The following is a 15615-nucleotide window of genomic DNA, read 5'->3' as shown; positions in this document are numbered from 1 at the left end:
CGTCGGAAAGGGCAGTTATGTAGCCCTCCCAATAAGCACTTATTTTCGGTGGCATTTGTCCCAGTATGAACTTACCACACTTGTCATGCACAGTCAATGGTCCAAGGTGTCCACACAACTGGCAACTTCCTTTTCTTCCCGCTTGGTAGTGCTGCACAAAGTGTGTCATTTCGTCACCATAGATCGGAAATAATCTTTCTCTCTCTCTCTCTCTCTATATATATATATATATATATATATATATATATGTATTATTAGGTATCCAAGCTTTGGTAACTCTGCAAAAGAACAGTTTACAGCTGTGCAGGAGATATATTGAATATTTAGATGCTGTTGAGCTTCTACAAGGTAATTTTAAGCGTACTAAGATATGCATCTATACTTATTATTATTATTATTATTATTATTATTATTATTATTAAATTATTTTAATATCGTTTCCATTCTTGCACTTGAAGAGAGGCTGATATGTTCTGAAATGTTGCGTAATGTTCCCGTACGAAGTCTAAAATTTCTTAGTTTGATTTTAAGTGAAAAGCCACTCTTGCGATTATATCTAGGTATTTCGTTATAAGGTAAGCTTTACTCATTATTTAAGCAGGCAAAACTTTTTCACACATAATATAAAAATTAAGTATGTAAAAGTACGTGAATTTCTTTTAAAGAAATATTAGATTCATGTAGTTTTATATGTCTAAAGCGAAAAAGTATTCGCTGTTTCTTCTTCGTTTTCTTTCTTTCTTTCTTTATTTTTTTTTACTTATTTAGCGTACTGAACGGCACGCTAAATTCGCCAACTCATTATCGTGTAATGAACTTTCCCAGTCGTGATCTTAAGGTAGTAGATATGACAATTAAGATGGTTGCTTTGCTTTAACAAGAATATTGAACTATTTGTTCTTTCCTTCCTTTATAGATTTGAATGTTTCTTCTGTAAATACAAGACCTGATAAGTACAAAGGAATTGAAGGAAAAGTAATCCGAGCCCGAGGATTACGCATATCACATAAAACACAAATGTACTTACATATAAAATTAGAAAGGTGAGTTTCGTCTTTCTATATTTAGATATATTGTGGAACTACATTCTGTTACTATCTGCAACCAATTTCATTGAGGTAAAAGTTAGGAACAATTCTATTCAGAATCATCTAGAGTGGCATTTTCTCGCATAAGTTTTCTTGTAATACGTAAATATACTTATTTTAGAACTATGAGATCAACATTATGTCAAAACTTGTAAGTTAAGGTTTGCAGGCGTATAAATGTTATGGTGATAATTAAAAGTAAGAAGCAGCAATTAATATTAAATTTGTTTAAAAAGGGTTAGCGGTACTTTTGAGTAAAATCCATGTGTCAAATTTTTACTCTAACTTAGAGAGCATTGTTGAGACAATGAAAAGGAAAAAGATGGAAATAAGAGTAACAGGAAAAACATGGAACAAACTAAGATATCTGCTTGCATGTATTTGTCTCTAGATATTTACCCCCCTGTTAGGAAGTTGACTTGCAAGCGCGCGAGTCATCAATGATGTTTTTATCTCCGGTAACAGTGAAGATGTCGATAATGTTAAACTAATTAATTCCTGAAAAGTGAATTATATATACATACATAATATAATAATAATAATAATAATAATAAAACACAAGTATACGCATGCTCTTACGTCACATCAGAGGAAACTGTATGTCATAAATACATGCAGCAGGATACTTTAGAAGAGCCTGTTGCTAATAGCTATTTACAGGACTGTCAGGTTATGGGATATCGACATGAACTAACAACAGAAAACATGTTATTTGATCAGATAGGTCTTGTTAGTTCTGTTCGAGAGCAAAATATGCTACGCGATGCGCACGACGTCGTAGACTGTATGAAACCGTCAATGAAAACTATGTGTACGTAATGTGATGCTAAAGCGGTCATATAATGTTCTAAAGATGTTTTAGTAGCATACGAATGTCTTTTGTTTTAGCGCATTTAAACTAAACAGGTTACTATTGTGCTGCTTAACCACCTAAAGAGAGCCAGTATTTCAGGACGGAACATCTAATGTACACAGGTTCAAACTGTTCCTGAGTATTACGATCATCATTCTGAAACATTCATGCGTATCGACTAACCCACAAAATCCCTGGATTTACACAAAATTGAAAATAAGTAGTACATCAAACAATGAGTTGGAGAGCGGTAATTCTATTCCCAAAATTTGGCCCGTTCGTGTTTTGGTGGATAAATCGCTTAATATTGCTTTGGCTAGGTTAGCAACCTTTAGATTTGGTGCCATACCAATTATAACTGTTATTCGATCTTATGAAGCTGTCACGTGCTATTTGGCATTTCAGCAGAACGTGTAATAGTTGTCCGGTGAGTTTAATTAAACGTATTATTTTATCTTAAACTATTCATTTGTAGAAAGTGGCTATCGTGCGTATTTTCTGTGCGCGTGGTCCAGTTTCGAGTCTCGGTATGGAGTATTTAATTCGCATATAATTCCGAGTAGTAGTTCGGATTCTGCTTTAAACTGTAGGTTTCGTGTTACATAGACTGAATTCTGAAAAGGGTACACTCAAAACAATATTATCTCAGGAATCCATTGTTCACGTTAATTCGAAACAATGTTACAGAATATTCTTAATGCTGTAAAAAAAATCTAATGAAAATTATATTAGGTAAATAATCTTTTACAAAACTCGTAATTTTTTTTTAAAGTTAAATTCCATGTAGCATGAAAAGAAACTTTTGAGCACTCAAAAAGACAAAAAGATAGAACCAGTGAGGCAATACGCGAAAAACTAAATCAATTTACTTACGTATTGTTCATGGATTCATTCCATACATTTTCAAGGAGTGAGATACTACATTTATCTGTTAATACATTTGTGGCATTTTAAAAGGATTATTAAGCGCGGATCATTCCTTAAAAGTGCAACAAACTATAAAACCATTGATGAGGTGAAGGGATAGACCAGAAAGAGGAATGAAAACTAATATATACACATTCTTCGCAAGTTTCAGTAGTGTTTATTTTAGTATTTCTTACTGTTTTAAATTATCAAGTAGAGTGTGTTCACTAAAAATATGCAGAAAAGTAAACCCACATTCGATGCACTGCCTAGTAGTGCAGCTGAACAATGTTTTAGTGCAATGACCATAATTTTCAAGTCGAAGGAATACCTCAATGCCCAATATGAAATTGTAATTCCTTTATACAGGCAAACCAGCTACAATGTCCATAAAGACAATGAGTGAGCTAAGTAAACATTTAAAAAAAAAAAAAAAACATTTCTCAACACGGATGGCAGTAGAAAAATTCAATTGGTGGACATTTATGACGTATTATATTTCTTACAAAGATTGAACTCATTCTTAATGATGTAGTGTGTATTGTCATATTCATCGATCTCTAGGAAGAAGTTTATGTCCATGTCTGATCGCAATATCAAATTTTAAACGCAAACTAATTCTGAGAAGAATATTTGGTTCGAATCATTTTGAGCTCGAAAGGTCAGAGACAATCAAAATGTATAATCTATTTTGATCAAAGGCCGGCTCTGATATTTTTTACTATCATCAATACACACAAATATTTGGAGGTATTAACAAGCGATTAAACTTATACACATACCAACTATCAGTGAGATGAAACGAACTTTAACGTCAATTGTGATCTAAACTTCTACTCACTGAAGATTTCTAAGGATTTTGAAGAGGAATTGTATATTAAAGTTAGATAAACTGATGTCGGACTATCAACCTCATAGGAACAGATTATCATCAAGAAAATTCAAGAAACAGGGAAAATAGACCATTTATCGAACGTATGGGCGTTAGTGAATTTACAAAAATTTATGACTTCCGGTGTACTTGTTTCTGGATTTGCAACAGTGTCATCATCCATGGTTTATAGCAAAATGACCAATTTTCCTTTCCATGGTGCAAAAGGTAGTAGTCGTTGCTTCGTATGATTTTCTCGTGAAACTTACCGTTTGGTAAATATATATTTGCCATTTTCGTCTCTGCCTTACAATATTGTCCATATGATTACTTACTTAAGCATCTGAATCCAATGCCTCTATTTCCGACGCTGACTCAGACTATACATCCACATTACCTTGTTTTACTAGAAACGCCATCAGTATTGCATTCAGAAGAACCCGCATTTCTCGAAATTAAGTTCAGATACACTTACAATAGCCATTATACAGGGTGTTTCAAAACAAACAACGCTATCCAAAAATACAAGTTTCAGAATCGTATGATATTCACGTAACAATTTTTATAGATGAGTTTGACTACTGGCATGTAATATGAAGTACTCACCAACTACCTCTATAAAAATTGTTGCGGAAGTATCGCAGGATTGTGAAACTTGGACATGGCACATACTAGTTCATAAGTGAAGTCTTCACCCGACTACGGTAGGTCCCATGGTATTGGAGCTATGGATCTTTAAAGTTCATTTTATCATGTTTTCGGCAGCCTATAACTCCGGAAGGAAGGATTTGTGCACCCAGGTTGGTGTACAATTTTTGTCTTATCTTGGAGTCAGAAATCATCTCCCAAACATTGTCGGTGTTGTTTTGAAACATCCTGAATAAAGAAGTGTTCAACGGTTATATTACATATACAAACGTGAATGGTAACTGAAGTGACTGGTCACTCCAACTCCTATAACTTACTACAGAAATGGGATCTGAACAAAGAACACACACGTTAATGAACGAATATATTTACGGAGTATACATGAAAGCGCGAAAATCTGATGAAAATGCTGCCAGTAATACACAACAAAATAATCTGAGACGAGGTTACGTGTCACTCCTGTTACCAACAAAGAGTTAAAAAAGATTTTTCAGAAGCCTGATTTTGGATAATTTTATGATTCTCTTTATTTCGCTGGTAATTTGCATGTCATGAATTTCGGAAATATCTCGTTACATTTGCATATGTTGAGAAACTGAATGCCTAGAGAAGTTAGATCGAGTTTTAGATGTACTTTTTAAAACTTTCTTCAAGTTGTTTTTGCTGTCAATCAATGCAAATATTTACTTAAAGATCTTTAAATAAGTGCATAGTATAGATGGTTTACTTTGTCTTTTAGCCCCTCATCTAGTCCTCAGAAATCACGCAAGAGTCCAAATAATACAGGAAAGACTATTGTCAAGTCTCATTTAATGCCAGCAGATGCAAATCCTCGCTTTGATTTAAGTTTCCAAGTAGATAGCTCCGACGGGGTGCCCCGACAAGCTTTCTTAGCATTTGAGATTAGAGCTCAAGACAGGCAGCTTTTAGCTTCCCGGAAGATAACCCTCTACGACTTGTTTACAGGTAAGGTTTAGAAGATAAAATTTATTACTGATTACTTATCTAAACTTTAGCTTTTAAGAATTTTCATTAATGAATCATATCAATGCATTATCACATTTTTTTTTCTCTTCTCGTCGGAGACTATGATATCCAGTAGGAATTTAGAGTCTACACGCAATTACACTTCAGTTTCCTAATCTAAGTACCTACAAAAATACACTATGTGATCAAAAGTATCCGGACACCTGGCTGAAAATGACTTACAAGTTCGTGACGCTCTCCATCGGTACTGCTGGAATTCAATATGGTGTTGGCTTACCCTTAGCCTTGATGACAGCTTCCACTCTTACAGGCATACTTTCAATCAGGCAGCCTATTCTTCACGAAGTGCTGAACTGAGGAGATGTATCGATGTAGGTCGGTGTGGCCTGACACGAAGTCGGCGTTCCAAAACATTCCAAAGGTGTTCTATAGGATTCAAGTCAGGACTCTGTGCAGGCCAGTCCATTACAGGGATGTTATGGTCGTGTAACCACTCCGCCACAGGCCGTGCAGTATGAACAGGTGCTCGATCGTGTTGAAAGATGAAATCGCCATCCCCGAATGGCTCTTCAACAGTGGGAAGCAAAAAGGTGCTTAAAATATCAATGTAGGCCTGCGCTGTGAGAATGCTACGCAAAACAAGGGGTGCAAACCCCCTCCAAGAAAAACACGACCACACCATAACACCACCACCTCGAATTTTACTGTTGGCCCTACTCACGTTGACAGATGACGTTCACCGGGCATTCGCCATACCCACACCCTGCCATCGGATCGCATCATTGTGTACCGTGATTCGTCACTCCACACAACGTTTTTCCACTGTTCAATTGTCCAATGTTTACGCTCCTTACACCAAGCGAGGCTTCGTTTGGCATCTGCGTGATGTGTGGCTTATGAGCAGCCGCTCGACCATGAAATCCAAGTTTTCTCACCTCACGCCTAACTGTCATAGTACTTGGAGTGGATCCTGATGCAGTTTGGAATTCCTGTGTGATGGTCTGGATAGATGTCTGCCTATTACACTTTTCGACCCTCTTCAACTGTCGGCGCTCTCTGTCAGTCAACAGACGAGGTCGGCCTGTGCGCTTTTGTCCTGTACGTGTCCCTTCACGTTTCCACTTCACTATCACATCAGACACAGTGGACCTAGGGATGTTTAGGAGTGTGGAAATCCCGCGTACAGGCTTTTGACACAAGTGACACCCAATCACCTGACCACGTTCGAAGTCCGTGAGTTCCGCGGAGCGCCCCATTCTGCTTTCTCACGATGTCTAATGACTACTGAGGTCGCTGATAATGAGTACCTGGCAGTAGGTGGCAGCACAATGCACGTAATATGAAAAATGTGTGTTTTTGGGGCTGTCCGGATACTTTTGATCACATAGTGTACCTTACTTTGCTTTACCTGCTCTAATTTTGGGAAATTTCTTTAGGAAATTTCGACATTTGAATCCTCGATCACTTTCATCTATACTTTAGATAAAACTCTTCATGTGTGCAAAGGCAGATGTATATTTGCTTGATGATACACAAAAGGAGGATGGATGATATTATTCTTCTCTGGTGCCAGAATGCTCATAACATTTAAGGAGCAAAAGTTACGTTCTTTTTATACATCACCTTTAGTTGGAAAATCAGTTTAGCGATATTATTTTTAAATCTTTCCCTTGCCAGTAGTAAATCTAGGTCACACATCTAGATATACGAACATACTGAATAAATAAAAAAAACTGTGTACTGAAGAAGTTCCTGTTGCAGAATCGGATTCAGCATGCATGCATATATATATATATATATATATATATATATATATATATATATATATATATATATATATATATATACGAGGGGGAGTCAAATGAAAACCATAATTATTTTTTTAAATATTATTTATTGGTCACACAGGGTACAGAAGTCACTTTTCAACATAGTCCCCTCCTCGTTCAATGCAAGTCCGCCAGCGCTTCGGAAGAGCCTGAATACCTGCAGAAAAAAAGTCTTTTGGGCGACGGCGCAACCACTCGTGCACCGCAATGTGATTTGCCGATCCATGACTCATGTGTACACATGCTGCAATTTCGTCTATTGTCACACGGCGGTTTTCCAAAACGATGGCTTCAACGGCTGCAATGGTCTCTGGAGTCACTACGCGCCGAGCCTGGCCGGGGCGTGGAGCATCGGCCACAGACGTAACACCATTTGCAAATTTCCGGCACCATTCATAGATTTGTGGCTGTGACAAACACGCATCTCCATACTGAACCTTCATTCGCCTAAAAATGTCAATCGGTTTCACACCTTCATTTCGCAAAAACCGAATCACAGAGCGCTGCTCCTCGCTGGTGCATGTGGCTAGTGGGGCTGCCATTTTGGAACTGTTGTTGCGCCGGTGTTTGTGCATCTGCCGGCTGCTGCCACCTAGGAGACATCCGACATACTATCGTAAACAGGCATGTCAACTTACAGCTCACTGGCGCCATATGCGGATTTTTATTTCTACTTTTATGGTTTTCAGTTGACTTACCCTCGTATATATATATATATATATTAGCCCAAAATATAGTATATAGTAATCTATAAGAGCCCGAAATATTTTCTACGTAAACTTGATTCTGATTATTGTTAATGAAATGAGAACGGCGGAGGAAAAAAATTCTCAGAGAAATAGTAGTGTTACGATGACACCTTATGACTCCTGATATGACGACCTGGTATTCTGAACTGACTAATGACACTTAGCGTCATGCCATCTGTAATAATCTTTCATCCAATTCGCTGCCATCATAATGTTTTAGTGGAAATGATCTGCTTCAGTGTTCTAGTCATCCAGCAAAGTCGCAATGCCCCATCTGTTAATAAAATCGAGGTCAAAGTACGGGAAATAAACTGGACCGTTAAGTTTATCTAATTCATCTGGAAATTGTCGATTTTATCTTGTTATGGTTATTTAGTTCTTGAAATTGATTATTATGGTTTATTTCATTTTCTAGGAGTAATATACTTTTTTTTTAAAAAAAATAATACTAGAGTAAAGTATATAATTGATCAACTATTTACAATTGCTTTCCTCTGTTTCAGACATCTCACCCGATTTGAATTATCTACACACATGGTTGGCATTGAGTAATGGTGGGTCACTTGAAATAGAAGTAGCTCACGGAAAAGAAATCAAGAAACCTTCCAGGACGTTGTTCCGAAGTTGGTCGGTCCATAGAATAGGAAAAGTGTAATTTTTCTATTTTTATGTGTTTATTCACAGCAAACAATAGGCTGTCCCTTATACATTAGAAGGAAAGAAAAAATATATTCATATAGAAATTATCTACTACGAATCGAAGCGAAAAAGATAATTAGTGGTCGTTTAAGGTCCAGAAAACTTATTGCATGTGACAAATATACAAACATCAAGTTAACCAATAATATGAGACAGTTAAGACTATAATTTTAATCTACATAACTCAATTGTGGGTTATTTTCAAATTTGGTGTCAATTTGACTATAATATGTAAGTTTCCATTTCCCGTTTCTAATATGTATCTTAATATTTTCTAGTGTGTTTCTAGATTACTAAATATTATTGATCACTTTTTTTCTGCGATGCTCATCATAGCATCATACATTCGCGGTATTATAGCACTTATTATATTAAAAACTGTCAAATTCGTTACTGAACGACGCTCTCAAACTTCCCACTGTCTTTGTCTGTATTATAAGATTGTAGTTGCTGGATTCAAACTATACTTGTGTTCTTTGATTTTAAAAGAAAGCTCTTGAATTCTAATATATAGTTATCTTTCTGATACCGTAATTGCGGGCTACTTGGACCCTTAAGGGGCTACTGACCCATACCAAAAATTCGTTTAAAGTCCCATATGCAATGCAATAATGAGTGAGTTCAGAGTTAGATCCGTTAGATGGGATCATAATGCAGGCGTACACACATTGAAACTAGTTCTGTGGTAGGCTACGATTGAGCAGCATCGGTAAGAAAGGTCGTTGACGAAAAGAGTGTATTTATTGACCGCCAAACTTTTATGTGTGGACACTATTTGCAAGGAAGTGGAACCAATGCTAAGTAAACACATAAGTAGTTATATATAGGTTAATGAAACTGACATGGTAAACTTTCTCATATACAATAAGATGTGTGAGTAATTGCATTATTTATGAAGTGTGTACATATGACCTGAAAACCATGGATATTTTGTCCCACCACATCTTTTGTTATCTTTATCCCACCCCATCCTTTGTTATTCTTATCAATGAAACATAAATGTCTGTTGTCACGTGTCAGACAAGTAAGGACTTTTCATTATTCCTTAAGGATACCGGTACAAAATGGTACATCAATATAAAAGATTGCCTGCAGGTCGAAAATATGCTGATTTTTCATAACAGCTTGAAGAATGTTTACCAACAATTCAGTCGGGGAAAATGTCGCAAAACGAAACAGAAGCTCACTTCAAGTTAAGTCGTTCCACCATAGAAAGAAGATTAAAGAACAGGTCAAGGCAGAATCCGGGACATCTGAAAGTGAAATGAAATGAAATCTTTGAGTTTTACGTCCCACGGTTATGCCGGTTAGGCTAAAGGAGACGGTGATAATGAGTAATGAATGAAATGGTGGAATGAAGAAAGTGGGAGGAAACGGGAAAACCCCGAGAAAACCCACGCACACGGTGTTTGTCCACCACATAGTTCACTTGGCGGGGGACATCTGAAAGTGTTCACTGAAGAAGAAGAATTAGCCTTCGCTAGTCATCTTGATAAAGTTTGTGATTTCGGATTCATCATTAATTAACTTGATTTCTGATTTATTGTGAAGTCCTATTTAGCCATGTATGGGAGAACTGTCATTGCTTTCTAAGACAATCTTCCCAGTCAAGATTGGGTGAAGTTATTTTATAAACTGCACCTCCAGTCAACGACTAGATTTACTGCTAATATAGATAGGGCTCGTGCAGCTGTCGAAGAAAACGTGATCAGCTATTACAGTCATTATATTTGATAGTACCTCTTAACATATTCTCTTTGTGGCTTGCAGTAAATAAAAAGTGTTGTTCTTAAAACACCTACGTCCTACTTAATCTCAGAGCAGATTTCAATGGTTTTCTGTAGGAAAATATGGGGGTGGGTTCAAGTAGCCCGAACGCGAGTCTTACTAGGACCCATTTTTTACAATAATCGTCTGTGATTTGTTTTCAATATATGTAACTAAAACTGTCCTCGATATGTACAATAAAGCCTGTAGTTCCACTTAATACGGGTTACGACAATAACTTTCAAGTTTTCGTGGATGCAAACACACTGAAAGAACGAATTTATTGCAAAATTGGGTCCAAGTAGCCCGCATCTACGGTACCATTTTATTACGTCCATAACTTAACTTATAAAATCTTATAATACTTTCAAATGTGTAAGATGTTGTATAACGGCGTACGTTATTTGTGTACTTCCATTTTGGTATCTTCTAAAACTGAGAAGAGCTTAGTTCCTACATTCCTTTCTACAATTCTTCCAGTTGTTTTATTTTTCTTTATACGGCTCAAAAGCTTTTATGGTAGAACCAAGATAGAGATCCTAAATCATTATGATAACAGAGCTGACCAATAATTTTTATACTCACCAGCCGAATCCAACTATCATCATCCTTTGTTGAAGTGCACCACATAATAATGCTTCTAGGAACTACGCAATAGTATGAAAGGTATCATGCTTCATACTGCGACTTGTATTGCAAGCAATTGCTCTAAAATCAAATCTTTTGACCCAGTAACAGCCTTATCAGAAGAGGATCTCACAAATTAGACAAAAGTCAATTCATATTTGTCATTACTGTTACCATGCTTAACATCAGTGTGTTGAGTAAAATTCCAGAATGACAATTCATTCTTTCTTACAATACAATAGGCAACCAAAATCAATACTACAAAAATTATTTTCAATAACATTAATATGATTATTATTGACAAGGAATTATCTTGCATGGCAATCAGCATAGAGAATGAGATAGGAAGTCACAACTTCTATATAGTAAAAGAAGTACAACAACCTTTTTAACGTTTACGTAGTTCATCTTACTCAGCAGTAAAGATGAAGAGAACACTACTGCCGAGTTTCTGGACAAATAATTAAGGAAATATCAACTTCAGTGATACACAATATGAGAAATTGTAAATAAAATGTAAATGTGATAAATTTAAATAACTGTACGTGAATAAAGAGCCATGCATGGGAAAATTATATTGTGCAAACAGTAACTACAATACTTACAACAGATCAAGAAATAACTTAGTGAGCACACAAAAACCGTTATTAAGAACTGCTTTGTTCTCTTCAATTTGTTAGTAGATGAATACGATATTAGCTATGTAAGCGCAAAAAGAATTATATATATATATATATATATATAAAATGAGCCCCAAGTATTCAATGTACTTGTTTTTTTTTTTTTTTTTTTTTTTTTTTTAATTTACAGAATTGTATAAAACAACGAAGTATGGGAATGTGAAAACAGAGAGTTTCCAGCAAGCAGAAATTAAAGTGATCGTGAGCACGACCCTCGAGAGGACCGAAATATTGAGAATACTCAACAAATAAACAGAAGAAAATAACGCGATATAAAGATAAGTCCATTGTTCTATACGTCACAGCCATAGACCCAAGCCTCCTCACTTGTTATGATATTTTTCAAGAAGTTATCGTCTTTGTTTGCACGATTCAAAAGATTTCATACATTTCCATCTTTGTCCCTTTTGTTACTTTGTTAACAACCATTAATCCTAGAAAGACCAGAAGGGGGGGGGGATCAATTTTGCCCGCAAACTCTTATTTATTTAGTTTATATGCATTTATATGAATTTAGGATTCTGTTTTTTCTATATTGTTCCTGTTCATGAAAGGTTCATTTTCACCTTTTTTCAACTGGAATATACTGCATGGTGTTTTGTTTTAAAAAAAAAAAAAAATCATGTTGTGAGGGCCGATTTGACCCCTCCGCCGGTCATAGGTGCTACCAATCTTTGTTCCCCAAAATTCTTTCATTTGTTTTATATATATATATATATATATATATATATATATATATATATATATATATATATATATATATATATATATATATATATATATATATAAAAAAAACTTGTATTAGTTTTTCAAAAAGGCTACTTTTCTCCTTTATATAAACACTTAGGCTTCGATAGAACTTGTCGAATGTTTGTTATAATACTGGTTTTCTTCATAATATTATAAGAAATTTGGTATAATATATAAGCAGTTTTATGCACTGTATTTAGCCCTTTTTTCCTTTTTAAACAAAATAAAGCACAATTCGTTGAAAAGTTTTTTTCTGAAATTTAGTCCAACAAGTTAACTCAAATTGAACTAATATACTCTGAAAGCTATTTAAAATCAGCGCGCGCAAATTTGACCCCCCCCCCCCTCTGGTCCTTCACGTAGAAGATGCGAGCACGTACTTTCTAGGGTTAACTAATTTCGCAGCAACACAATGTATGTTTTTATCTAAGATCATGTGAAAAGACGATTTATTTCCACTTCCTCAGCTACTTTGCGGAGGTGAAAGGACGATTTTTCCGTACAACATAGCGCACTTTCTGAACGTGAATGTCGTCACATGATGATGGGCGTCCAACTTTTGCCTTAATTTCGATGGATGTTACTTTTATCTTGAAACGACGAAACCACTCATAACACTAGATGTGACTCATATATTCTTCCCCATACTCTTCCTGCAACATTTTCAAAGTTCCTATAAATGTCTTGGCCAATTTGAAACAAAATTTGATGCACACATGCTCCTTTTCCTTTCCTTTTCCTTTTCCTCTTCATTTCTGTAATATCACATAATCGCCACAAGTACAGAATACAACTTCACTCTAAAGCTCGCAGTCTAACAATGACAAAAGGCATGACGATGCAGTTACCGTTAAATTACTTGGGAAGAATCCTACTACACGGCGCTGGCAAGCAGAAAGTCAAGGATACTTTGGTTGTTTGTATTTTTTTAAAGTTTGGCTTTCTTTCTGGGCAGACCTTATACTCATATACGCATATAGAGGAGCCATTCCTGTCAGATCACACTCAATTACGTCGTTACGATTTTCAACCTAAATTGGTACAATAATATATGAAGCCCGGTAAAAATACTACGATTAATTTCAAAATTCGCAAGTAATTAAATTAAACGTATATGTAATGCACTTTTACCCAAAATTTGCGTACAAATTGCTTGAGTTTGAGTGAATCGCATTCTATTCCTAGCTTAGGATGTTTTAACCAGGGAGCATTACCACATGAAATGCTCGCCAATCTGATCCTCAATAAGGGCAATCTGTGCAACCAGTCTAGCTGTTTAAAGTAACTACACTCTCTATCGATCGGTTTGATACCATCAGCGGAAAGAGGTTACACAAAGTAAGTGCATCCCAAAATCAGTGTCTAGTGTTACCATTTCTTATATTCCCATTGGTCTCAGAGCATCTAACCCACATGTCTTGATATATACGTATATCGTGCTTTCTTATATCTTTGGCTTTTTCTTATTTTTTTTTGGGGGGGGGGAGAGGGGATCTCTTGGACACAGACAGGAATGTATAATTGATTATAGAGGTATAACATTTCGAAGTACTAATTAAAAGTACCGAATTTCTGTGAAATCGAAAATTATAATTCTGAGACTTAATATGAAGTTATACATCATCTCGCAACGTCTGCAATCGTCTGTATCTCGCAACGAAGTAAGCAGTACACGTACAATCATTGGAAGCAAGCATGCACGGAAATTCGGAGAAAAGGTAGCTTGTCATGAAGAGATGACGATCATATTGTTCTCACAATAATGTATGACGTGAATGTTTCCACCTTACTTTTATGGTAAAACGATGTAATTATGATTTTACTAATCAATTATTGTCAATTCATCTTTCTAATTCCCATATTTGTAAAAGCATTAACCTCAACTCCTATACCAACGGAAGGTTATTTATAGAATAAAGCATATTGAAATGTATACGTTAAAGCAATGAATTAATAAATTTGATACTACTCGTTATTCAATTCAGTTGGTGGTGAGAGGTTTGATTATTTTCTTAAATCAAATGTTCAGTCCTCTCAGAATAAATAAATAATACCTATAAATATAATATTTTAGTAACGCACATAGGGTAAGGCAGTTACGCCTTTGTTGAACGAAAGTCCACCTAGCAATAAGAGTACAATGAAATTTCGTATTTTACAAACGAATATTTGTTGCAGACTGTTCAGGACAATAATTACTGTTTTAAGATGCACGTAGGTAATGAATTAGTAATGAAGTTGATAAAAGTGTGTAATTTTGTGTATTTTGTCTACAGGGAGTATATATCATTCCAGATTATATTTTGAAATATTTTCGAAGACTGAATTATTAACATCCAAGTGTCCCTTATGCTGTTAGAAATTACTGTATACTTAATTCTAAATGTGTTTAATGTGCCAGTACTTCAGTGTTGTCAATTGTTACAGAACTTACCTTGTTTATGAATTTCTTTTTAGTGTCAGATTTTAAAGGAATAAAAAAAGTGTCATATAAAAAAATATATATATATATATATTGCAATTAAATGGAACATTTCTAATTGAGGAGAAGGTTGGATATTCACAGAAACGCAATACAGGTCATTTCAGGTTTATGGCAATGATTTTGACATTCTTAGCAGTTTCAGAAACACCGTGACGCTACCAGATAACAGATAACGATAAAAGATGTACAGGCCCTGTCTGTTAGTTATCGCCCTGAATATCAGTCTCCACTGAAGGACACTGCGTTGAAGCACTGTTTGATCAACTTTCTTCCATTAATTTTGACAATCTTTCCAAAGTCCATCGGATGTGCGCGGCTGCCGACGTTATGCATCAGAAGGATTGATTTCACAAGAATGTCTGTAAAACAGATTGCATGAATTCGTTTCAAGTGCCATCAGCTCCATGTGCGTCATCATTGACTGCACCATATGAGTGAACACCTTGACCTGGTGAATTACACCCCAAAATTTGTCACTGCCATGTAGGGATGGAATATCTTGGCGGATAGTGGCTCCAACATGTTCGTCTAATAAGCTGCATTGATTTTTTCTCCACTCTGCGTAGTAAGTTTGCCATTATAGCAATAACAACAGTAAACCAACAACAAAGCCACGTGAAAATCTTTCCGCATCTTTCACTACAAACTTCCACATGCCCCTGCAACATGGCGATCG

General features: G+C 35.8%; 1 protein-coding gene across 3 annotated transcripts in view; it reads left to right on the top strand.

Annotated features, from left to right (window-relative positions):
• Positions 1 to 12414, top strand: part of LOC145664415 (uncharacterized) — a 123454-nt gene extending 111040 nt beyond the window's left edge. For 2 of the 3 annotated variants that reach the window (XM_081731095.1, XM_081731098.1), the window contains 4 exons: positions 917 to 1043; positions 5106 to 5332; positions 8435 to 8582; positions 11835 to 12414. In XM_081731095.1, coding sequence (XP_081587221.1) covers positions 917 to 1043; positions 5106 to 5332; positions 8435 to 8582; positions 11835 to 11844 — 512 coding nt within the window. In that variant the 3' untranslated portion in view covers positions 11845 to 12414. Of the gene's footprint in view, positions 1 to 916; positions 1044 to 5105; positions 5333 to 8434; positions 9097 to 11834 lie in introns of those variants that run through there. The other variant, XM_081731096.1, reaches the window with a different exon arrangement.
• Positions 12415 to 15615: the final 3201 nt, after the last annotated feature.

This window comes from Thermobia domestica, chromosome 11 (assembly GCF_964235325.1).
Source record: "Thermobia domestica chromosome 11, izTheDome1.hap1.1, whole genome shotgun sequence".
Classification (NCBI taxonomy): domain Eukaryota; kingdom Metazoa; phylum Arthropoda; class Insecta; order Zygentoma; family Lepismatidae; genus Thermobia; species Thermobia domestica.
The sequence above is the reverse complement of the archived record's forward strand: the minus strand, read 5'-3'. Positions and strand labels throughout refer to the sequence as shown.